This window comes from Euprymna scolopes, chromosome 35 (assembly GCF_053919585.1).
Source record: "Euprymna scolopes isolate OS-2025 chromosome 35, ASM5391958v1, whole genome shotgun sequence".
Classification (NCBI taxonomy): domain Eukaryota; kingdom Metazoa; phylum Mollusca; class Cephalopoda; order Sepiida; family Sepiolidae; genus Euprymna; species Euprymna scolopes.
Genome location: NC_136516.1, coordinates 8,975,618 through 9,001,382, shown reverse-complemented (window position 1 = coordinate 9,001,382; position 25,765 = coordinate 8,975,618). Strand labels below are relative to the sequence as shown.

At 32.0% G+C, this 25,765-nt stretch overlaps 2 protein-coding genes across 2 annotated transcripts in view; one reads left to right on the top strand and one right to left on the bottom strand.

Moving 5' to 3' along the window:
* Positions 1-4,652, bottom strand: part of LOC145259673 (leucine zipper transcription factor-like protein 1) — a 46,277-nt gene extending 41,625 nt beyond the window's left edge. The window contains exon 1 of the mRNA XM_080117334.1: positions 4,527-4,652. Coding sequence (XP_079973460.1) covers positions 4,527-4,529 — 3 coding nt within the window. The 5' untranslated portion in view covers positions 4,530-4,652. The remainder of the gene's footprint in view (positions 1-4,526) is intronic.
* Positions 4,653-4,700: 48 nt separating this feature from the next.
* Positions 4,701-25,765, top strand: part of LOC145259672 (eukaryotic translation initiation factor 4B-like) — a 54,238-nt gene continuing 33,173 nt past the window's right edge. The window contains exons 1-5 of the mRNA XM_080117333.1: positions 4,701-4,789; positions 21,656-21,814; positions 23,785-23,975; positions 24,119-24,232; positions 24,354-24,399. Of these exons, the coding sequence (XP_079973459.1) occupies positions 4,777-4,789; positions 21,656-21,814; positions 23,785-23,975; positions 24,119-24,232; positions 24,354-24,399 (523 nt within the window). The 5' untranslated portion in view covers positions 4,701-4,776. The remainder of the gene's footprint in view (positions 4,790-21,655; positions 21,815-23,784; positions 23,976-24,118; positions 24,233-24,353; positions 24,400-25,765) is intronic.

Below are 25,765 nucleotides of genomic sequence, written 5' to 3'. Positions count from 1 at the left end.
CTAAAGAAAGAAATCATCCATTGCTTACAACACCGAGCAAAAGCAATATGTAGTAACTAATACATATCAAGAGTAGATGGACAGTTTAAGAGAAACTCTCCACTGAAACAACTATCTGGAGAGTATGACATCAGTTTTAAGAAATCTGGATCAGACACCAAAAGACACCACTTAAAAACTCAGCACAGTTTGTATAACATACATGAAGGGCTTGTCGGAAAAACTTCAAAGACTATCTAATCCATGTGATATCAGGACAGTATTCAACAGTAATTTGACTCTCTGGAAGCAGCTTGCGTGAGTCAAGCCCTTTACAGAAAAAAAAAACATAACTAAGAACTGTGTGTATGAGACCTTGTGTAAATGTGGAAAACTATGCAAAAGTGAGACATGTCATCCACTAAAAGTAAGGTGAGAAAAGAACATTGAAAAGTCGTAATACATAGAGAGATTGCAAATTTGGGTATGGCTGACCATATATGGGGGGGAAAAGGAAACCATCTACCTTTATAGACAGAAGAAGCAACACATGATGAATGACTATCAATTATTAAATAGACCTAGTATAGAATTTAACATGATATGGGAACCGTTAATTATAAATAGATAATATATACAGTAATAAATAAAGTTATAATAACATATACACACACAGTAATATATATAGTAATAATAATATTTACAGCTAGAAATAAAGTAGGTTTAAGGATCCTAAAATTCATACTAAAATTGTTTGTAAGGACCCATGGTGCAATGGTTAAAGTACTTGGAAAAATTCAAATGTAAAGTGATATTCTCCTTTGTGTGGCTGACTGAAAAATACAACTGTGAATCCCTTAGGACTTCTATCCAGTCATGACTGATAGAACAAGAGCATGCTAACTCTCTCGTAAAGTAAATAATGTGTTCTGTTTTAAATTCTGTGCAGATTCACAAGTTCGATCATATACACCTAGAAAAGGTGGGAGGTTACATCAACCAAAACGATGTGAGAACAGTAGTCCAAAGAATCCAAATAATAGAAGTTATATAGTACTTTTCTGATGAAAAATACTCCCTTTTAATTACATGTCTTCAAATGTAAAATAATTCTTTATCTTTTGGAAAATTGTACTTTATTCTGTGACGGCAGCAAATTATGTGACTTTAATGAAAGGACTTTTTATTTATGTTGGCCATGCTTGAATAAGTTAATATGCATGTTTATCAGCTGGTAGCATAACACATAGCTTCTCTACATCTCATTCCCTACCACAGATGGTTACGTTTCCAACACGTTTCCCAGATCAACAAGATCAATATGCCTCACTTCTAGATCTATTTCCGACCATAGTTCCCAATGATTGTGTAACAAATGCCCCATAGCTTACTCAGAAATGCTGATCACGCTGTGATAATGGTAGAAATCGCCCTAAATTCTCGACCCAAAACTGAAGAGCCAAAATGACAAAATATTATAAGAAGGCTGACTGGGAAATGATCAGGGATCTCATCACAGATGTCTCATGGGGAAATATCTTTTCTCTTCCCGCTGAACAGTGAACAATTAAGACCACTGAATGGTTCAATGTGGCAACTGAAGCACATGTTCCCAAATGGAAATTCTATAGCAAACCCCACTCTCCCTAATGATTTATCTACTTGTACAGCTGCCATTGCTCAAAGATAGCACGCATCCCGCTGATTTAACCGACATAAGTCCAGTACAGAGAGACAAAAGTTTATATAAGCTAGAAGTAATTGTAAGAAAGAAATAGCAACACCTAAGAGAGAATATCGAAACCATCAGAAAACGCATTGAAGTACAGAAATTAGGAACCCGTGATTTCTGGAAAATCTACAACAGTGTAGTAAATAATGGGCAATCAACAATTCTCCTACTATCCAACATTCATGAAGTTGTTTGCATGGCAACCGAAAAGGCTAACATGCTTATCAGTCGGTTTACTTCAGACTCCACATTGGACCCAACAAACCACTCCTTCCTTGACTTTACTTTGTGGACAGACGCCACACTAGATCTGAAAAATCACCCTTTCTCAGGTGCATGATATCATAAAAACCTAGACACCTCAAAAGCATGTGGACCTGATACCATCTCAGCTGTGCTATTAAAAGGTTGCTCCAGTCCTCTCCAAGCTTTACAACAAATGTCTAAACAAATCTTGCTTTCCTGACTGCTGGAAAACTGCTTCTGTGGTACCAGTTTACAAGAATTCTGGCAAAAGAACTGACACATTAAATTATCCCCCCCACCATTAGCCTCCTCCCGCTTTTGACAAAATATTTGAGTCCATAATTAATCAAGCTCTAGTTCATCACCTTACTGCTGCTAAACAACTAACAATCTGGATTTAGGCAGCAGATATCCTAACTGTAATCTCTGAATGTATATACCATACATTGGACAAAGCAGGAGAGAGTAGAACAGTAACCCTAGATATATCTAAGGCTTTTGACAGGGTTTGGCACAAGAGTATTCTCAGGAAAATCAGATCATCGGATATCACTGAACAAAAACACTAGAGGAAGACCTCCAATCTGTGGTTGAATGGGGACACATTCAATGCTGCCAAGACTAAGCTTGTTTCCTTCAATAATTACAAGAAACCTTCTCAACCACCAATAGCTATGGTTAAATATACTTGAAAGTACTTCTTTCAAACTCCTCAGTTTAATGTTCACAGGGAATATGAGTTGGAACAGATACATTGAGAGCACTGCCAGTGCCGCTGCGAGGAAGGTGGGCTCTCTCTTCCATGCTAGAAAGTTACTTATGCCTGAAAGTATCCTGTATGTCTACAAGGCCATCAATCGCCCAAGTATGGAGTATTATTGTCACGTTTGGGCTGGTGCATTTGCTACTAGTCTTTCATTCCTGGACAGAGTTCAAAAGAGAGTCGCCAACCTGATAGGTCCAGAACTTTCACCGGGGCTTCAACCTCTGTCCCATCGACTAAATGTTGCATCCCTCTGCCTGTTCTACAAGTATTTTAATGGTGGATACTCCAACAAACTACAAGCCCTTGTACCCCCTCGACGTAAATACCCCCGACAAACCCGACAGCAGCAAAATCCCACCCCTACACAGTAGAGATGCTTAGATGTAAGAAGCCCTTCTACTCTAATGTAATTTATGGCACCAATAGTAGCCCCTCACATCAAAGTGGCACTGTGCCTTGTTTGGGGTAAAAATGGAATATATATATATATATATATATATATATATATATATATATATATATATATGTCAGAATATGCGTGTTTGTGAGGACAAGTTTCAACCTATGTACTCAATGAATTTTTGATCTACAGACTTAAAATTTGGTATATAGGGTATTCAGATACATGGAAAACTTTTTAATCTGTTTTCATCCCCCCCAAAAAAAGGGGGGGCTGCTAAGGGGGTAAAATTGAAACATTAGTATGTGTGTGTCTTCAAAATTTATGCATATTTTATGACTGGATAACGCCGGACGGCTTGCTAGCATATTACAAAAATAAAATAAAAATCTCCATGGCAATGGTGGAAACTACCTGCAACTGATAGCCATGGCTAATGATACATTACCTGAAAGTACTTCGTTCAAACTCCTCAGCTTAACGTTCACAGGAAACATGAATTGGAACAGATACATTGAGAATATTGCCAAAGCTGCTGCAAAGAAGGTGAGCTTACTTCTGAAAGTATCTTGTACCTTTACAAGGTTACCATTCTTCCATGTATGGAGTACTTTTGCAACATTTGGGCTGGGTTCAAAAGAGATAGGTCCCGGACTATCCTCTAGGTTTCAACCTCGCCGAAATGTTGCATCCCTGTGTTTGTTTTACAAGTATTTTAATGGTATGTGCTCCGAAGAACTTCAAGCCCTTGTACCTAATGTACCTCCTCGACGTAAATGCTCGCCTCCTGACGAACCTGATAAGCAGCTAAATCCCACATCTACACAGTAGAGCTCCCTAGATGCTAGAAAGCCTTCTACATTGGACTGCTAGACTTTAGAATTCCCTTCCGGGTTCCTGCTTCCCTGACTTGCAGAAGTTCAAATGTAACGTAAACAGACATCTTGCCGCTCAACTGTGCCTTGTTTGGGATGAAAATGCAATTACAAAAAAAAGACTCCCAGACAACGCTAGGTACACTTAATTATTCATATTTAAAATCTTAAAAATCTAAAGTATTTCTGTGAAAATTTAATACACATATATTAAATTTCCGTAAATATTTTATAGTTTTAAATAAATGAAATAAATTTTAATTATAAAAAAATACTTGACAATTCTCGAGAGTAAAAAAAAATGTTTGAATGTTTGTGCAAAATCAGAACTCGTAACCAGTGGTAACGCATGGAATTTACAATAAAATGCCGAAAAGATTCAAATTATGTTTCTAATTTATATCTCTAATAAGATAAACAACAAAAATTCAACCAGTAAAAACATTAACAAATAAAATGAAACTTCGTTTGTAAAGAAATGTATTAAAAATTGACATTTTTATAAGACGAGAATGAAATATTGTTTACCATCGTGATAAGAAAGTTGCTGGCGGAAGTTCAGCACGTCACGCGAGATTTAGTTGAATTTTTTTACTTTTTCCTTTACTTTAAATTTCATCGCATTTTTTAATTTTTTCATAAAGATCTAACTTTAAATAAAAAATATTAATTATAGATATATTTTTATTATTTTTTGTCCTTAAAAAAAAAATAAAGTAATTTTTTTTTTTTGGTTGAGATCGAGGCTAACATTTTCCGGGCGTGTACTAAAACCAAGATGGCAGCATCAGGTTAGTACATGCTTCTGATTTTCTTCGGAAAAAAAAATATTCTTTTAATGATAATTGTGTTCGTTTTTAATTGACATATTTTTTTTAATGAAACTTATATGTACATTTATTGTAAGGATATCGATTTTTTTTTGTGAAAGACCGGTCTTCTATTTAATCCATTCTCAATATTGTTCGCTCCTAAAAACAGCACGTTGATTTCTTTTTTTTTTTTTTTTCAAATTTTTTTTTCTGGTTATTCCTAAGAAAATGAAATCTTGTTTCCATTCTGATTGCAAATTTTCATTTAGGAGAAGTTCAATTTTCTTTGAGAAGTGTGTAGGATTAATGTGTTATCGATAATATTTTGAAAAAAAAAAAAAAAAAAAGATATTTAATGTACGAAAAATGCTGTCTGGACAAAATGAGAATTTAAGGTGGTCATAAAGTGAGGGATTCATTTTCAAGTCTGAAATGTGGACTTAATTTTTTTTTTTTTTTTTTTTTCACTATTTGAAAACATTGTTATTTTTGTTTGTTTATTATGTCCACATAATTTAAGAACTTATTTTCCCTCTCTTTATTATATTAAAAATAAAATGACCCATCACCCCCCCCCCTTCCATCTTTTTAAAAACTAATATTTTGACAACTCTGAGAACCTTTCTAAATTTTATTTTGGAGGTCACAAAGTGAGGGATCAACTGTTAATAAATAATTTTAAAAAAAAATTCTTTGTATTAAAGATATAAAAACATTTTACAACTTCCAATTGAATGCTTTCAGCTGGTAAAAAGTTTCAGCTCTTGCCCTCATTAAAAATGATCTGTACTTGCCGATTTTGATGGTCAAAATTTTTTAAGTCAACGATGTCGGTTTATACGTTTTTTACTCTGAGAAATTTTTTTCAAAAATCATTGCAATTTAAGAGACAGTAGGGAGAGAAATAGCAAAACTAACAGATACATGAAAGGACATTATATGCACATCTGGAGCTTATAAAAATAAGCCGGATCTTTAAGAATAGTTGTACTTGAAATCCAATACAATTTAAAACCCCCAAATTGGAGTCTTTCTTGGAGAAAGATTTTGGACGTCGAAAGCATATATAAAATAACTACGTAATTGTCCCATTTTGTTTTGTGTTCGATCAACTAGTGAAATTGACAACACGTTTCTACCCGAAATATTTTTTGGTATTTTTTTTTTTTTTTGCTGCTTCGACCTAAACAAAAAAAAAAGGGGGGGGGCATAACACGTGGAACATTTTTATTGAGGTCTCGTTTTATTCTCGACAGAAAATCGGTATTCTATGTAAGAGTGTCTAAACCAAAGCATGGGTTGCGCAATTTACAACCGCGCCTTGTTTTGAAATGTCGTACTGGAAGACTAGAAACAATGCCGGGATAAGCAGGGAAAGATTTATATTTCGGAATTTTACGTCTCCACTAATTTCACAACCGGTATTTGTCTAGTTTTGCCTACTATTTAATATAGATTTATAATTTCCACTGAGTATATTTTATACTCTGTATTTACCCGTACACAGACATACGGTGTAGTTGATAATTTAATTAATTTTCCAATATAAATGTAACATTTCTGATGTGGAAATAATGTTTCTAATCCAGCGACCACAGGGACAACTGGCTCGTGTTTAAAGCAGTTTTTATTTTACAAGAACAATTTTGGTTTTATTCTTGCGATGGAGACTTTGAATATTTGTGTCAATTCGCAGCCATTTTTCCTGTTCTCGCCTAACGTTCGACACTATATGTTCAAACCGAATAAACGTTTTAAAATGAGTCAAACCAGTACAAACTTTTCCAGATAGGTAGAAGAGTAACATATCTTGTTTTTGATAACATTTATTTTGTTATATATTTAAATTTTTTGACCATTTTTGTCGATCTCTATTGTAAAACAAACATTTTTTTTTTTTTTTTTTTTTTTGGTATTTTTTCACTTAATTTTGTTTTGTTTCTTAATAATATCCATTAATAAAATGTAATTGACGTTGAGGCGAGTTTCATAAATAAGTTTATTTTTATAGAGAAGATAAAAAAAAAAAACTTAACTTTGCTCGGAGAAAGTAAGAAATTAAAATAACAGAGTTTTTTTTTTCTTCTAAATTATTTATTAAGTACTTCTTCCGTTGAAGAGAGAAAAAAATAAATGGTTGATTTATTTTTTCTCCGAATTGTTCGTGTAATTACTTTAGCTTTTCAAATATTCACAAAAGAATCCTGGAAAAAATTACAGACCAGACAACAATTGAGTAGTGCCTTTTATTTAAACGTTTTCTTTGGTACTACGAATTTAGAAGCTTCTAAAATTTCCATTCTGAATGGTTAAAAGAAAATTAGAAAAAATCTTTTAAAATACAATTCAAACTAAAGCAACAAATTTAATTTAGTTTTTGTCAAAATACTGGGTACTAATGCAGAGAGTGATTACTGATACGCGCTATTTTTTAAATCGTATTTCCACGTTTAATCAAATATTTGTTTTTTATTCAATTGTAAGGTTAAAAGTACAGAATAGGTACAAAACACCCTCCCCATGTTAAGAATAGCTTTTTAAATAATAACGTTATTATTTCAGCACGGATCACTCTCTGCATGAGTACCAAATACTGAAACACTTTCATAATTTTGTTTCTGATTAGTTAATAAAAAAAATCACTCGCACTCTATTTGTATGTATGCATCCAGTACGGGTGCTTGCATAGGGTGTCCATCCATCGTGTATCGGGCGAATGCACAATTATGGTTGACATTGCTCAAGTCCATTGATAACTAACTGGACACAATGTCGAAATAAGCATAGAAAGACTGATGTTATTTTGTGAGATATCCTTTTCTAGACACAGCCTGAAAGTATAGTCCCTAATGACTTTATCCCCTCGAGGATAAACAGGTGCAAGGTCACTTTTAATGTGGGAGGGGAGTCCAGTTCTAGTTCCCCAAAAGGGTTATTTTGGATTGGAACAAATTTAAATTGTCTCGGTCGAGGAGGATTACTTTTACTGATCTAAGACATGAAAGATGAATCATACTATCAGAACACCTACTACACTTTGTTCCTACCTAAAAGACCAGGCGTACTATTTAACCTGTAGTTTGAGAGATAGATTAATACTTTTTTTTTTTCAAAAATATTAAAGTGGCGCCGAGAAAGAAAATAACCCACTTTTAACAGAAATTACGAGATTTTTATATTTTATTCGCAGTTTCGTGTTAGAGGTGTCAAAAATTCCTACAAAAATTCTGATACACCTAGCGCCGCCGAGCCTATAACAAGTGCACTAAGTTTTATTTTTATTTTTTTTGTTTGTTTATTTTTAATTCTCGTGTCCAAATTTCTTCCTCTTATATCCCTCCCCCTTATCCTCGTATGATCGTCTTAAGTAAATTTGGCGGGAATATTCTGTTTATTCTCACTATTCAAATCTTCTCCTTCCAATTCAATCTCACTCTAAAAAAGAAAAAAATTGTAATGATTCTAGTATTGATTTTTAAATGACGGTGTTCTTATTCGACGTATAATGAAATTAATTTATTTAAAATAATTGCTGTAACTTTATCCATTACATGATTTTTTTTTGTGTGTGTGTGTGAACCTTTATTTACACAAAATTCTTTAAAAAAAAAAAAAAAAAAAAAAAAAAAACCTTGGAATAAATCTTTTGTTCTTTTTCCCAACGACGGAATAAATTTTAAAATAACACGTGCTCTATTTTTTTTTCTTTTCTTTTTACTAATTATTACAATGTATTTTTTTTTCTTTTTAATATCTTAAAATGCATATTGATTGTGAATGAAAAGTTTTATTTAAAATCTTAAGAGAAAACTCGTATGATTTTCCTCTTTTCCCTGAAATTAAAATCTTAGTAAATGCCTACGTGCGCGTATCTTCTCGAACAGCTTTCTCATTTTTGTTACGTTGACTTTTTTTATGCGCATTTTTGTGTCGAAATTTTATTCTTGTTTGCTTTCTTTGTTTGGACGCTCCCTTTTTACTCTTGTGTCAAACTTTACCCGCGTGTATTAGAAACAGAATTATAGGAATGTTGGTGATGCAGAAGAATAGACGACTCGAGTCGACAGTAAACAATGTCAGATAAAACATTCGAATTATACTTATTTTTATTTTATTTTATTTATTTATTTATTTTTTTGCATAAAATAATAAATAAAATGTCATTGTTTCAAGTTTGATGATTCACGAGGATCGTGGACCTTGCGTAAACGTGTTTTTGGGTTTTTTTTTAATGGCTGCTCCCTGAAATGCGCAAAACGTTTTCTTTCACTTTCTTCGTATATATTTCGTAATTTTTTTCTTTTAAATCGCGCATGTGTTTATTCTTTTTTTTTTTTTTTTTTTTTTTTCTTTGATTAAATTCTTTTATTTTTTTGTGACATTTATTTTTTAATACATATTCAAATAATACTTTTGGCCTCAAATAGTACTTCAAAAAAGTTTTCGATTAAATAAACCAATCCCCGAGAAGTACCGAATTTATTTTTAGTATTATAAAAAAGATTGTTACTATATGAAATATTTCTTTATATTTATGCCGAGAAGTTACCGTGCTGCCTTCACGACTGAGACAATTTTTGTTTTTGTTCCTTTTCTCCACGTTAAAAAACGACCCTGGTGTCTAACTCTGTCCTGTGGGGAGGCATTGTAAATAGGAACATGATGAGGGGACAGTGTTTTCTAATTATTATTCTGTACTTTCACCTAACAGTTAAAAAATATATAATATATAAAACTTGAATTTCACTTGAAAATACTATTTTAAAAAATAGCACTATAATTCTTTGCATTGCATAAGTGCCGATTTCTTTAATTTTTTTAGAAAAATAAATTTTTATCTAACACTGCTTGCTTCGAAATTCGAGTCAGCGAGCTGCATCATCACCGAATTTTTTATTTTTTATTAAAATTCAAATCTTTATAATCTTATTTAATGGAGATTATGACACTTCTGGCTTGGATCAAAGTATAGTATTTCTTCTAACCTGGCCTTATGCCTACCCCCCCCCTCCCGTATAGAGGCAAGTAAATAGAAATATTAGAAAATAAATATTTCGTTTGATTTTAGATCCCAACATCTGGAACATGTTTTGTTTACCTTGGTTGTATATTTTCAGTTGTTCAGCTTCTTGGCATTTTAGGTAGGTGCGAAATGTATATGTTCTTATACTATTTTCTCTCCTTGGTCAGTGAAGGAGAAATTATTTTAGACTGAGGCAACTTTTATTTTTGTGCCGATCCAGAGTGCCCTTGGGGGGAGGAAGGCTGATTTTTTCTCCGCGTTAAAAACTGACTATATCTAACTTTGTCTTCATGAAGAGAAAAGTAGATAGGAAAACTGGTTAAACTATTCCTATTTTCCTTTGTTTTATTAGAAGACCTAACTTTTTTATTTAAACTGTATTCCAAGAAAAATAATATCTAATCGACACTTTAAAATCACATTCAAATTTAGTACTGGACACGAAGTAAACTACTTTTCTTATTTATTAGTAATTTATTTAAATAGTCTGGTTGATCATTATTACACTGTCGTCGTGCGAAATTAGAAAAGGATTTTGAAGCATTTAAACTGTCACTTATTATTATTATTTATTTATTTTTTTTTTTTTAAGAGGAAGTCATGACGTGGTCGAACGTGCCTTTGTAATATCAAGAACTAACTGTTTGCTTTGTCAGCCTTTTCTTTTTAATATAAAACTAAAGTGTGTTGCAAACTTTCTTTGGTAAACATGAACAAAGTTAAATGTTAGTCGTGCGATTTTCAACAGATGTTCAGTCTTGATGATAAATTTGGATTTTTTTTTTTATCAGTTTTATTTTTACTATTGAGCAAGGATTAAACATTTTTTTTCTCTTTTCTCTCACCCCACATTTCGATCTTTTCAATATTGTTGCATTTCTTAGTTTATATCTGTCTGCAAAGTGATACCTATTAAAATTTTTTTTTTAATCTCTTAGAAGTTTTAATTTTAGGTAAAATTGCAATATAGTTAATAGTCCATAAATCGTAAATAAAAAAAAATAAAAAATTCAAACCAAACGCAGTAAATTTAATCTTTTAAACTTGTGCTGCAACTTTTTGTTAAATTTTGTTTTATTTCAGAGCGTTTTCGGTGTTTGGTTTATCGTTACATTAAACCAAACTGGCTGTTAAATTCATATTGAAAAGATAATAAAAATAAATTATTCTACCACTAACCCTAAGTCCAAGTAGCAAAAAAGAAAAGAAAGAAACCAAGTTTACTGAATTGAAGCCATTATTACTTCTATTCGGCTGTGGTGTTTTTCATTTCAACAATCATAGAAATAAAATTTTGTAATAAAATAAAGGTTTAGTTTTATGTTATTTATTTTTTTTTAATTAATGTTTTACTCTATTTTTTCTCTCAACATGTTACAGTGATACAATTGCTGCTATAGCAGTATCAGAATTTTTGTAGGAATTTTTGACACCCCTAACACGAAACTGCGAATACAATATAAAAATCTCGTAATTTCTCTGTTAAAAGTGGGTTATTTATTTTCTTTATGGATTATACTTCCAAAATAAACTATTACAGTTGTTTTAAAAGTAATAAAAATATTTTTATTTTTTTTTAAAACAGTAATGAATTTTCACAACTCAATATTTTTCAATTTTTAAACTCAATATTTTTAAATTTTTAAATTTTAAAAATCTATCAAAATTTTTCTATTGATTCTATTTTTACGATATTTTCAGGGTCAATGTGAAATTTTATGTTCTTTCCAATAAACCGAATATAATATTTTAGACAAACGTTTTTTTTAAATTCACGCCCCCCCATTTTCACGCCCCCCCATTTTCACGCCTCCCCCCATTTTGAAATGTCTATTAAAAAGTAAATAATTAATTTATGTTTAATAGGTTTATATATCACAAATTGAAGAGAAAAGGTCAATAAATAATATATTCAAATTTAAAACAAAAAAAAAAAATCAGTTTTTTAGAAATTTACCTGTAAAGTCCGAAGTTTAAAACCTTATTTTATAAGAACACATTTTTTCTTTTTGTCTTTTTTTTTTTTTTTTTAATGAAACCTTGGTCCTTGCTCCTTTAATTGAAAAAAAAATTAGGGCTTGAATTACATTTTTCGAGGAGTTATAAGCTTAGAAAGATAGGGGGTCGAATAATTTACGCCTCTCATTTTGAAATGTCTATTAAAAAGTAAATAATTAATTTATGTTTAATAGGTTTATATATCACAAATTGAAGAGAAAAGGTCAATAAATAATATATTCAAATTTAAAACAAAAAAAAAAATCAGTTTTTTAGAAATTTACCTGTAAAGTCCGAAGTTTAAAACCTTTTTAAAAAAAAAAAACACATTGTTTTGTTTTGTTTTTTTTTTTAAATAAAACCTTGGTCCTTACTCCTTTAATTGAAAAAAAAAATTAGGGCTTGAATTACATTTTTCGAGGAGTTATAAGCTTGGAAAGATGGGGTGGAATTATTCACTATTTTCACGAAATTTCTGACACTGCTATTGCTGCTACCATTTGAAATTGCATCATCCTTAGTGTGCTTACTGGACACACATTCATTGATCATTCTTTTTATTGCTGTGAAGAAAATCATAATCTGAATTTCTTTTTATCGTTATTTCTTGTTTAGGTATCCCAAATACCACCCAAAATATGGTTAGTGCTGTCCACATTATTTTAATGAAATTATTTCAGAATCAACGTTGTTTTTACAATCAGCTAAACTATCCCCCCCCCTCCTACTAAAACAAAGACCATTTTCACTGCCTGACATTACAGCCGGGACACAATGGGTTTGTAAACATACACACTTAGATAGAGGAACATTATCTTCTAATTAATGACATGACTTGCATTGCCCCATTTCACCAAGCACTTGTGGGTGTCTAAAGCCACTCTTTTATGGTGGCTATTGCATATAACCTTGTAATATATCACCTATTGTGCGATTTTCTCCAGTTTTTGTGTATCAATGGAAACCTGCATTTTCTTTTCTAAAATCTCTGAATTGCTCACGATTTCATGTGCTAGAAAATGTCATGTAAATCAAACATAAATACATCAGCTTATAGAATTCGTTTTGGCAGAATATTTAGATTTAAATAAGATTGAAATGAAATCTATCCATTGTGCCCCTGAAATCACCTTGATTAAATTTATACTTTAGATGTTGTTAGTTGACACCTGAGCCTAATTCTTGTTAGGTACCAAACGTTTGGGTGTTTATAATACGCTGGGGCACGTCGTAAAAATTGACCAAAATTTCATTTTACTTTGCTACAAATTATCGTGTTTAATTTTTCTTTATGATTTCTTAACTGTTAACCATACTGCAATTTTACTTCATTTTATTCTCGTAAACTCAGATAAAAAAAAGTTTTAAACTTGCGTTTTGACTAATGGGAAATTTTTCAGTAAAATCTACTTATTCTTCGCTGCTGACAAATTTGCCAACAAAGTTTAAAAATGTTATTCCAGAAAAAAAATTTTTTTTTTATATAGTCTAGTTAAACCACGAACAGATAGGTTAAAATTCAGGTCAAGGGTTAAAATACATAAACTTGAGTCTTAATATTATTGATGTGATCATTTTCTGTGTGTATGTGTGTTTCTTGCTTCTATGTGACGTACATTTCTTTGTTTACTTTAGATCAATTATTTATTTTGAAATCAAGTTTAATAACATACAGTACTAAAAATTTTTATAATTAATATTATATCAAGGAAATTTCATTTTACTTTCATCACAAACAAGTTAGCCATTTTAATCTTTTGTTAAGAGTTGAAAAAAAAACATTATTTTATGACCCTTCAATATTTGAAAAGAATTTGGAAATGTTTAAACTGCCAAATAGTTGTTTTTAGTAAATCCTCACTTGCTTTATTCAGACTGTTTTATCTCGGCTGTTATTCTCACGTTTCAGCCGATGTAAAAAATCCCCCCCCCCCCAACCTTCTTCAGGTGTGAATTCTGGAATCTGTATAGAATTTCTGGAGGGACCTGTGATACAATTAATAAAAGCGCTTAGCAATAATTGGTTCTAAGTCAATGTCTTCTGGAGGTTAAAGATTCAATCCTCAATACAGTCGATATTAAGAACACAATTACAAATTATGTAAGACTTCTACCTAGTCATGGCTGATGAAACTAGATAAGATATCTCCGTGGATTAAAATAACTGGTTCTGTTTGAAATTCTGTACAGATTCCCGAGTTTGACAAGATGTATCTGAAGGTTGGAGGTTATGTCAGCTGATACGTGAAAATAAGATCCAAGATGAGAACAGTAGTCTGAAGAATAGAATTTATTGATCCTTATGTATTAAAAGATTTAAAGTTTTTTTTTTCTATGTGCAATTAAAGAAGTTATGTTGGTATGTTTTTAAAGACATGAATTTTCTTCCTAACTTTATTAGTATAGATAGAAGATAACTGAGAATCTATTTATTTTCATGTAAAGTATCGATGGTATTAGTCTCATTGTGAGTAAATAACTAGTTTTCATGCTCTCATAGGAATCTATTTTTAAAGATAAAACATGGCAAAATTAGATAATTTCTACTAAATTTCAAGTTCATACTTCTTATAAACTAAACATAGCAGACACACAAATTCGTAGTACAAGAACACAATCAGTTCTAAGTGACATTTGTACAGTTGAAGATTCAATTGTTACTATTTATTATTAAGAATAAAAGTTACTTAACACTTCTACCCTGATTGTATGATCACAAAGGTGACAATGAAGGAAGGGGACATTTCTCTTCCAGAAGGATGCCACTGTTACATAGACTAGAGACTGATTCTCATCATTCATGTGTCACCATAATTGTCCACTGGTGTTACTGAATTACTACTTGTTTTTAAAAAGGAATTCACCCATAGTGAGTTTATCTGGCTCCTTACAAGCAAGATTTTAAGTCAACGATTGAATGATCTCTAGTTAATCGCTGTTCTGACGGCGAACTCCGTAGATACAGAAATTCTGGTTGGGTTCCAGGTTATCTTTAACTGTCATCACCTAGATTTTTCTTTTGTCTATCACTTTGTGTGTGTGTGTGTGTGTTTTTTTTTTTTTTTTTTTTTTTCAACACTGTAAAGGAACCGAGGCAATTGTTTCATAGGTGAATTCGGGTTGCTGATGAAGGACATAATCCAGCCAGCGCAGGTGTCTTTTGGGAAGACGACTTGTCGATGGAGTTAGTTTTTAAAGAAAAATTACTGTGTTTGAGAGGAAGACTACAATTGGACGCAGAGGATGTGACACAAGTGGTGGTGATTGAAAGTTTACAATTATCTAACGTTTTTCACTAGTTAGCCAGGATTGGCTGCTGTAAATGAGAATTGGTTGTACCAGCACTTTATAGATTCTTACTTTGGTACTGTTTTATCTCAGATTTTAATAAGAGCCAAGAGTAAAGTTGACAGAAAATATGACATGCTGTGTTGTTGTTGGCTGTGATTATGGCACCAACATATTTGAAACTTTCAACCTAACAATGAGTGTTTTGTCTGTTGGGACAAAGCTGGCACTGAATGAAAATATATATGCAAGTCTTCCATATTCTTAAGTGTACTGTAAATGACCACCGAATATAAACTGGTTATCATGGTAATGCAATGAATTCTAAATTTTAATGTGCACCATTCATGGTTTTTCACCCTCACTTCTTTGTACGATGCCAAAATCCTTTTTTTGGTCTGGTGGAACACAGCATTAATCCCGTTTACTTGAATCTAGTATAAATACAGCTTTCATAAAAGGTCAGTTCTTTTGTACAGCAATCCATTTTACTCTCTGATGACACAGCCCTGCATTTTTAGATGATCTGTACACACAGTGCAATCAGAAATGGTATGCACTATTTCATTCATTTATGAATTGCTGACTTGTCTCCAGAAATATCATTTTATATTATTATATATAAGCTTCTCTCTCTCTCTCTAAATTGAAACATTTTAATGTGCTTAATTGATTGATAATTCCAAAGTTTTTTTTTTTTTTTATATTTATTTATCTACAAACATCTGATATTATGAAATGAGACAAATTCTGCAATGTATTATGATTTTTTAAAAATTGGACTGACAGATGCACAGAATCTTTTTATATAAGATTTTAAAATTCTATTGAAAGTTGTAGTTAACAACTAAACGATCTCTGGTCTGTTGAGTCAGTATTCTTTATATGTTATTAAATAATCAGTTTTTTAACACTGAATTATGTTTTTACAAGGAGATATGGATTTGAAAATGGATGATGTCATAAAAGATGATTAGTAGCTTTTGGCAACTTTTGAGAAAGAAAAAAGCATTTTGTGACATCATCAATTTTTAAGTATATATTTTCTTTCTCATCCTCTTACTTTGCCCCCCCCCCTCTCTCTCTCTCTCTCTCTCTCTCTCTCTCTCTCTCTCTCTCTCTCTCTCTCTTTTAATTATTTGCAAGGGCATCTTAATATGGATGAACTCCAGCACCTTACCTACTTATAAATTTACAGTTCTTTAATCCATAGCAGGAAAGGCTACCATCACACAGTTAAAATCAAAGGTTAAAAGAGGAAAGTATCTACTGAGCCTCTCTAAAACAATTTGGTGAAGTCCTCATTTCCTCTTAGAAAATGGGATGAATGTGTTTTGTAATTCATAAATCTATCAAGAAAACCTACATATTTTCATTGCTTGTGATCCTCTACTGATGCTTCTTCATGTCTAAAGTTTGTTGTCGGTTCTGTCACTGAAAGTGCTAGTGGTGACACAAGTTGTATCCATTCATTAGATTAAGGGTGGAAACAGTACATAAAATATATAAACATACCAAACTTCAATATACTGGTTAGATGCGTAATAATCAGTATATGTGAAGTTGAAAACTTAAGTTTGAGTTGGTTATTTTAAAAAATTTGGATATACATATATATATATATATATATATATATATATATACACACACACACACTAAACATTTTTTTAATTAAAACTTTTTTAATCTCGCTTGCATCTGCTTATCATACACGCTGAATGAAGTAAAAAAAAAAAAAAATGTGTATGATATGAGGGTGGTAGGAGACGAGTAAATATATATTTAAGTTGAAAATAGATGGCATCTTAAAATGATCCTTGCCCCCCCCCTCTTTTTTTTTCAAAGGCGTTCATCCTTTGTCATTCATTTTTAGTAAAAATGATTATTAATTAATATCAAAGTTTTAAAGAATGATATATTTACTATGTTTAACATACCAACCCAACTAATCATAGGTATAGTAAAACATTGTTCTTGTTTGGTTGTACACAAAGATGAAGGGTGGATGGAGGATAATAGCAGTCGTGTATGAGGAATTTGAATTATAACATGAATAAATGTACTTTCAAAATGTTTATTTACTTAATTAGTGGGCAACTATACCAATGTTGACCAAACAGATTACAGACTGTCTTTATGTAAACAATTTAAAATAAATAACATTTGTTTTCATATGAAACTATTCAAATACAAAATCTAAAATTTATGCTATTTTGAAAAAAAAGAAACAAACAATTCTGTTCAATTCTAATTTGCCATTCAAATTATTTATCAGTTATTATTAGTTTTAGTGTATTAACGCTTCTCTAAGTTTGTTGGTTGGTCTATCATGAGGCAGTTTTAGAATAGCCTTTTTTTTTTTTTTATATTAAACTGTCAGATTGAATTGTCATAACTTATTTTCAATGCAGCCAAGCATCTCTATAAACCTCTGCCTCTTCATCTGTCACACATTTCATATTATTTCCATGTGTCCACCGATCTCTATAAGACATTATGTCTGTTGTCCTGTTGATTGTGCTTAAGTTTGAAATTATATTTACATTGATAAACACAGATTGAATGAATCTAAAGAATATTAATTTTTGTTTTTATTCTAATTGGCATTGATTACAATTGAAATTCTGAGGTTTGCATCTGTTGGTAAAAATGTCTTGAAAACAGCAACATCCTACTTGGTTTAATGTCCATATTACATGTTAGCATGTAACGGCTTTTAGAAATTAACTTCCAAACTAACCTATCTTTGACCATTTTCAACGTGCCCATACTATTTAAGTTTCCTGTTTAGCACACATCTCCCTATACTGACTCAATCCGTGCACTTAGATGTAACCAATTCATAAACACTAATTATTTTGTTGAAAGTTGGTTGTTTTTAATTTTCAGTTTATATACATTTTAAAATGTCTTGCTTGATGAAACCTGGGTGTTGGTAAATATTTAAAAACAGCCATTAAGTATCAATAGAAAAGCAGGTTATGTTGTCCGTCCATCTCTCCCCCTCCCCTTTTGTTGTACATATGTGGTGCCATTCACCCTGGGTCAGTTGAGCCAGCTCCTTCCAATGAATTTTCTGAGTCTTGAATGAAGGTCAACTAAACACAGTGATTCATTGCCAAGGGTGAGATGACTTCATTTGCAAACACCATCGATACGGGGACTGTTAATAAGTTCTAAACCCCATTTGTGGTGTCCACCACATCACTTCTTCAAGCCACGAAATGGAAATAGATTTATGACTTTTTTAATGAATTTGGCAACAAAGAGTACCAATTGACTTTTGTCGTTTCAGTTTGTATTTTAAAAATATCTACCTCATACAAATTCACACTTTCATGGCTCTTTTGAAATTGGAGAAAGCATTATGACATGATCAAATTTATAAATCCATAACTGGAGTGATCACCTACTTAAAAAAAAAAGCCATGCTGCACACTACTTTATTTTATAACATTTATCTCTCCTGGGGATCACACAAGATAACGATAGTATAGAGAATTTTGTGCTTGTCATATGTAAGAAGCATCAGGAGAATTTAAGTGAAGAGTTTTCAGTTTTACTGTTGTAAATCTTCTATATGCTGCAAATTGTCCAATAGGTGCAGGCATAGAAGGACAAAAAAAAGTAACTGTCAGTTTGCAGAAGCTTCTTCAAATTTTCTACCATGTTCTCTCTCTGTTGTTTGTCGATCGCTATAAGAACTAGAATTATCTGTAAAGGATTAAGAGAGTTCTTATCAAGGTTTGACTCCTAGACCCATAGTGTTGTTTATGCCCATGCACATTAACAGGGGCTACCTCATCAAAGATGTGACTCTCTGCTAAGCATGAATGTTCATTTGCTATAGAGAGGCTAACTACAGACTATAGCTGCAAAATGCATAGTGTTGGGTGCATGCGGATCAATCAAGGACACTACAGAAGTAATTTCGGAAAGGTATTATCCCTCTCTAGAGATCCCTTCTTCCCTTAAATCAGTATCAACAAAGAGGTGTATCTGGACAATCCATTATTGCTGTGAGACACGGCCAATGAAGGTGGTTGATCAGTGGAAATAGAAAATTTTTTCAGAATGACAGCTTTCACTGACTCTTGCATTGTCAGTAGGCTGACAGTGTTCCAACTGCTGTTCATCACTAAAATCTACATCTAAACTCTTTGCTATATGCTCTGTTACAGCAACATCTTCAATGGTTTAAACATGCATCCTGTTACCCCAAGGAAGAGTTAATTCACAGTAGAATCTCCCCTACCTCTGTTTGGGTGATGCAAATGTATCTGGGTAGTTTCAACCATTAAAGGAGGCCGTGACTGAGTTCTCCAGTCCACAAGTAGCTGGTTTTTGGTGGTGTAATCACATTGGTTAGCGACAATGCATGGGCTACCATAGTGCAGGCCAGAAAAGCCAGCTCGACATGATCAGGATGAATGCTGTGGCAACATTTAAATACCTTATCAATAATATGCTTTAAGTAGAACTTGTCAAATTTTAGTAAGCTACACTTTGGTTTCATTTTATCTGGAGCAAAGTATTATGGATCTGCATCAAAGAATCTTTGATATTTGCTCTCAATTTTATAGTTTTTATGCTTTCTTGAACGAAGACATTAAATATTATGTCATCTGCACTGGTTTTTCAGTTTTTTAGATTAACTGGTGTCATTTTTTAATTTGTTATCACTTTCTGCAGTTTCTTCTCACCAATTTTCATTAGTCAGTTTCAAAATCTTTCTAATCAATCTGATGGTAGACAGAAATCAATGCTGAGTTAGCAGAAGAGAGACCTTGCCAACAGTGAAACAACTGCAATTGGTTCTGCATCAGCTGTACAATAAAGCGGCTTGCAGTGATGATGGACTTGTGCAAAAGTATATAAGACTGTCAGAAGTATTTGCCATATGGATGTATTGTGTTTTCAATGAAGTGAGCAAACGAAATGTAGTTGGTCTCTGAAAGTGGAATTGTAGTTAGTTAGCTATCTTGTTCAGAACCACTGCATTATCTGCCATGGTTTGGGATAGAGCTCTACTCAATCAGACTGAATGCCACTACATCAGTTTCAAAGTGTCTAGAAATCTTTCTAATCAATCGGATGGTATTTATGAAATAATTTTGATGTCACAGAAGTGACCACCAGATTGTTGCTCTGCTTTCACATTTCTTAGAATGAAGTATGTCTTGTTTATCTGCTTGATCATTACTTTGTAATTTAAAAAAAAAAGGTAGGCTTATATATCACACACAAGCCAGTTTAATGTGTAAAAATAAGTAAATCTAGTAAAATTTCCTTTAATTTCAATTTGTAATAACTTTATTTTTTATGTTAATTTAGTGAAATTTGGATTTAATCAAAATGTAATCTTTTTGGTAAATGTATCATTCTTTCTTTTGTGTCATTAATGTTTTATTTTCCCCAGATTATTTTGAGTTAGGTTACTATTTTCAGTGACATCTGAATTATTTTTTTAATGTTGATATTTTATTTTTTTAACTTAATGCGCACAATATTGTGTCCTATCCATGTGAAAACAGTCCCATCTTAAAGAAAAAGGATTACTCATCAGTATGGTGATCTTAATATTTTAAGTTGTCTTTTGTGCAAAAAAAAATCTTGACATCTTTATTTAATTAAATTTTTGTTCTATTATCAAATTGTGTTTCCATCTGAATTTTTTATGGACCAAATCAGTGTTTATTTTTTATTTTTAGTGATTTACTATTTAATGATAAAATTGTTTGATCTCTATTCTGCTATGAATCCTGAATATTTAATGTGTTAGCCATTGAAATGAATTTTATATAAACAAAGTTTTTTTTTTTTTTTTTTTTTTTCTTTTTTTAACTTATAATAGGATTTTGTTCAGTGTTTAGTCCGTCTTAATGTAATAATTTGTGCTTCCTTAATGATTATCATTTACCAAGTTTGCAAGGATTTTTCAGCATTTTTAGTTATTTGTTGATGTGAAAATTGTCTTGACCAATATAGCACGCAAGATTACATTTTTCAATTTTCAACAAACTTTGGACAGTCATAATTCAATAGTTGGTTATGCTACCACAATCAATAAGTTATTTATGAGTTATGTGCATGCAATAAATTCTTTTTAGATGAAAATAAAATTTTGCTTTGGGATACCTACTTTTAAGAAACTAAATAAGAAGTTCTTTTTTCTTATGATTTTGACTTTTTTGTAATTTTGTCATTTTATCATTTTGGAGGAGGGACCCATCTGGTTTCCTTCTATCTTGTTTTGTTCTTGACTAGGCATGACCACATGGGATCCAATTGTTTGATCAATCATTTCTACTCAAGTTTTTGGTTTTCCTCATATTTTTCATTACATCAGGGGTCCATTGTGTCGCTTTAGATGTCCACCTGTTTGTAAATCTCAAAAGAAAAAAAAATCTTGAAATCCTCTACATTTCATACAAATGTGTTTTAACAGGTGATTGAATGACATTTTTTCATTTTGGTCATTTCACTAATGATTTTTCTCTAAAATCTTTGACCCTTTTTTGTTTCTTTCATTTCAGGTAAAAAGCAAAAGAAATTAAAAGGAAAGACAGTTGAATTAAGTGTCTTTCTTGCTGATGAGCAACGAGGTTTGCCAGGGGGGCCGGGGAGCAGTATCGTGCGACCCCGCCCTACTTTCAATTCATGGGCCGATGAGGTTGAAAGCCAGGACACAGAAGGTTAGTTATCCTTACTTTTAAAATTTGTTTTTTATCCGTTTGCCGCTTTACTACAATTCAATACAACTTTAACTTATGCTGATAAAGTTTTAATCAGTTTCCTCACTATCCCAGTGCCAATTTGAATGAATTCATACCAACTCTGTAAGAACTGATCAAATTTAAACTTAAAACAAAGTAAAAAAAAATTAAAGAAACCTAGTTTTTTAATATTAGGGAATCACCACTTATGAAGACCCACTAAAGAGTGTATGCCTTGCGTATTTGGGTTATGAGGCTGACAATTGTAAGAGACACATTATAAGTGTTCTTATTAAGCTAGGTGAGCCTGAATGCAACAAAAAATATGGAGATGTTGATATTGACTGCTTTTGATTGTGATTCTTCTCTTAGATTTGGAGTACTTAATATTCCGTTTAAGTTTTCCTCTAAGGTCGACAAGAATCAGCAGTTACTGCAAGTCGTTGAGGAGAGTTGTCATTTATCAGCATTGAGTTATAATTTCACATACACTATTGTTATTCTCACTCTGCCTTGCAATCGTACATTCTTGCTCGTTCTAGTTTGTCTACAAATGTACCAGATTTCAATGCAGATGCCCTTGGATTTACCAGAGCCTCATATTTCTGACACTACGTATTACCACAGCCCTACTATATTTAGGAGTTGGATTACGTTTGATGGTGATGATTGAGCTATGAAATGTTTTGGTTTAATTTTTATCCTTATTTCTAAATTTGGGGTAAAGGGTTTTTTTTTGCATAGAAAAAGACTTGACTTTAGCTCATTCAAAAATTATTTGAATTTTATTTTTCCTGAGAAGTGTACGCATGTTTAGAATTGTACTGAAAGGAATTTTTGATCTTATTGATAATGAATTTGTATGAATAGCCATTGCTCTTCATCTGTAAGTTTTGCTTCATCTACATCTTTTCTACAGATTATCTTGTCATTTTCCCAAGAACTTAGGTTTTAAATTACACCATCCACTACTGTTCATCTGGATTTTCCAACAAGCTGAAACCGCTTTGATCGAGGAGGCAGAATTATTGTTTTTCCTGTTGAAGCACGAATATTCCTTGTTAGAGAAGTCATATATAGTGATAACTTTCCCAACAATCTGGTCTCTCCAGCCTCATGATTCTGATTCCATTACAAGAATCGCCTAAGGCTTGTAAAATTATTTAGCAACAAATTTATTTATCAATCAATGGTTGTGGTTACTTCTGGTGTGATGGATTTATAATGGTCAGTTATAATGAATGAGGTTGAAGTGATTAGATATCCATGATGATAAGTGAAGTTCTAGTTGATGATCCTCAGACTCTATATTCAAAAGAGTTAAATAGTCCCTTCAATTCACAAAAGAAAGTAGACAACAGCCTTGTTGTTTAACAACTTTTATTTTGTCAAAGCTAACAAGGGATTAAAAACAATAGTAATCTTTAAAAATAACTTGTCACCACATCGTGGCAGACTTCATTCTCAGCTACTAAGTTGGACAGGACCAGCATTAACTTGTATGATCTGACTTTAACTGTTAGCAGGCAGGAAAATCAACAACTGTAAGCGTTTCAAAGAACTAATCCAGCTAACTATTTATATGCCAAATCATTTTATTATTCAACAATAACTTTGTTGATATACTTCAGGAGAAAATAGTACATGAAAGATGACTGGTATGAGTCCTTTGGTGGGTGATATTAGAATGGCACACTGACAAAGAAAGGCTCATCATTTTGCATGAGAATTGAATTGCGGTTTCTACAACTGAAATGCAATTTGTCTTAATGATGAATTCATTTGAGATTTTGTTCAAAATTAACTTTTGCGTTGTTAAAGAATTAAAATTTTTGTTAAATGATTTTTCTTTTTTTAAAAATTTGAACTCCTAAAGCAAATAAGTTGTTTTTAAATAAATTTGTTATTTTTATTTATTTACTTTTTTATTTTTTTTTTCTATTCCCTAGGGGATTATCCGGAGGTTCCATATAAATCCGTTATTGATCGGTCCATGTTACCGACTGCTCCTCGGGCTGCTCGGGGTCCTGATATTGATTGGGATACTGTCCCTAAACAGCCTCCCTTTACTGCCTATATTTCAAACTTACCTTACGATATTGAACAGGAAAAAATTTATAAGTTCTTTTCAAAACTCAAGGTAAGCTTTAACTACTTTTGAACTTTTCTAGATCCAAAAATCAAAAAGAAAAATTTTTGTCTTAAAGTTAAAAGCCAGAAAAGTATAAATATATGTGAATATATATTTTTTCTTTTTAATATACTAAATAAAATTTGTTTCAGGTGCAAAATATTCGATTATCAGGAACAGGTGAAAAAGGACGACCACGAGGTACTGGTTATGTGGATTTTGAAGATCGAGAATCCCTTATTGAAGCTTTGTCGATGAATGATGATGTAAGTTTACTCTTTGTTTCACTTTCAGTCTTTTGTTGAGGGAATCTTAATTTGATGATTCTTGTTAATGCATTTTCTGGATTCACTTTTTTACGCGTTGTTTGGTCTTCATCTTTTTCAGATAATTCAAGGGAGGAAGATTCGCATTGCTCTCTCAGGAAACTCTGGTTTGTACTTCTGATGAAACTTCTTGTGTGATTTTTAGGCATGTAATGTTAGTCGTGTTGTTGTACAATATGTGTCACTATGTAGTTCATTCATACGAAGTGAGTTGAGCCAGCTCCATCTGTCTTTGCTACTCCATCCAAGCCTGAAAGTTTGATGTCAAATTACAATATGTATCACAATAAAAAAAAAAAATGATTTTATTAATCTAAAAAGAAGTTCTATATAGAAATTAGTTTTCATGGTTGTGTGCAACTGGCATTGGACCAACTGTTTCCCTAAATGATTTTGTGATTAAAGGAAAATTCCATGAGCAGAGGTTTTTTTTTTTTTTTTTTTTTCCTAGAACTGCTTGTCTACAGAAAACAATACTGCAGCATTGCTCTTCAGCTAATTATAACATGATTGTTTTCAAGTTCAACGTAAACAAGTTCTTGATGCTCAATCCTCTTAGATAAATTAACTCCTCCAACTTCTACAATCACCAACCATCAGTTCCCATTAACCCTTTTTTTTTTTTTTTTTTTTTTTTACAAAGGCATCACCACATTATCAAGGCCCAGAGGCCACTCAAGGATAAGGGTTAAAGAGTGTACAGTAGAAGTTGGTCAATATAGTAATCATTAGTAATGAAAATTTGGTAAATTTAATAACTTATATGGAACGGCTCATCAAGAACTTATTTACCTTAGACTTGAACACAACCATATTGTAGTCAGCCGGAAAGCAGGAAAACGGAAGACAATTCCACAGGCGTGCAGTTCTAAGAAAGAAGCTTTGTTCATGGAATCTATGTTTAGGTTTAGGCACAGATAAAGAGTGGGGGAAATTATTGATAGTGTTTACAGCTAGACGAGTGTTTCTTGTGAAAGTTTGGCGAGGGGGGACCATAGATTGAAGCTCAGTTGAACACTTTCCATGAAAATAACGATACATCAGAGACAAACCCTTATCCTCAAGTAGCCTCTGGGCCTGGATAAACAGTGACTATAAGGTAATATCTATATATTAATAGGATAGCGTGTGTGGTATTTATTTTGTGTCTCACTTACATCTGAGTGACTTGTTTAATTGCTATGGACTTCCATTTCTTGTAATAAATAATTTTACCAAAAATTCTTTATAAGTTTTAGTTTCGGTTTCACCTGAAGGAACTCAAGTTTTATATATATATATATATATATATATATATATATATATATATATATATATATATATATTTCATAAGTTTTGGTTTCAGTTTCGATTCAAGCTGATACATCCAAGTCATATGGATATTTGCGATTTTTGAAATCGCAACTTTATAATATATAAAAGTTGATAGATCATTAACTCTATAATAATATCTACGAAATCTGCAAGAATTAA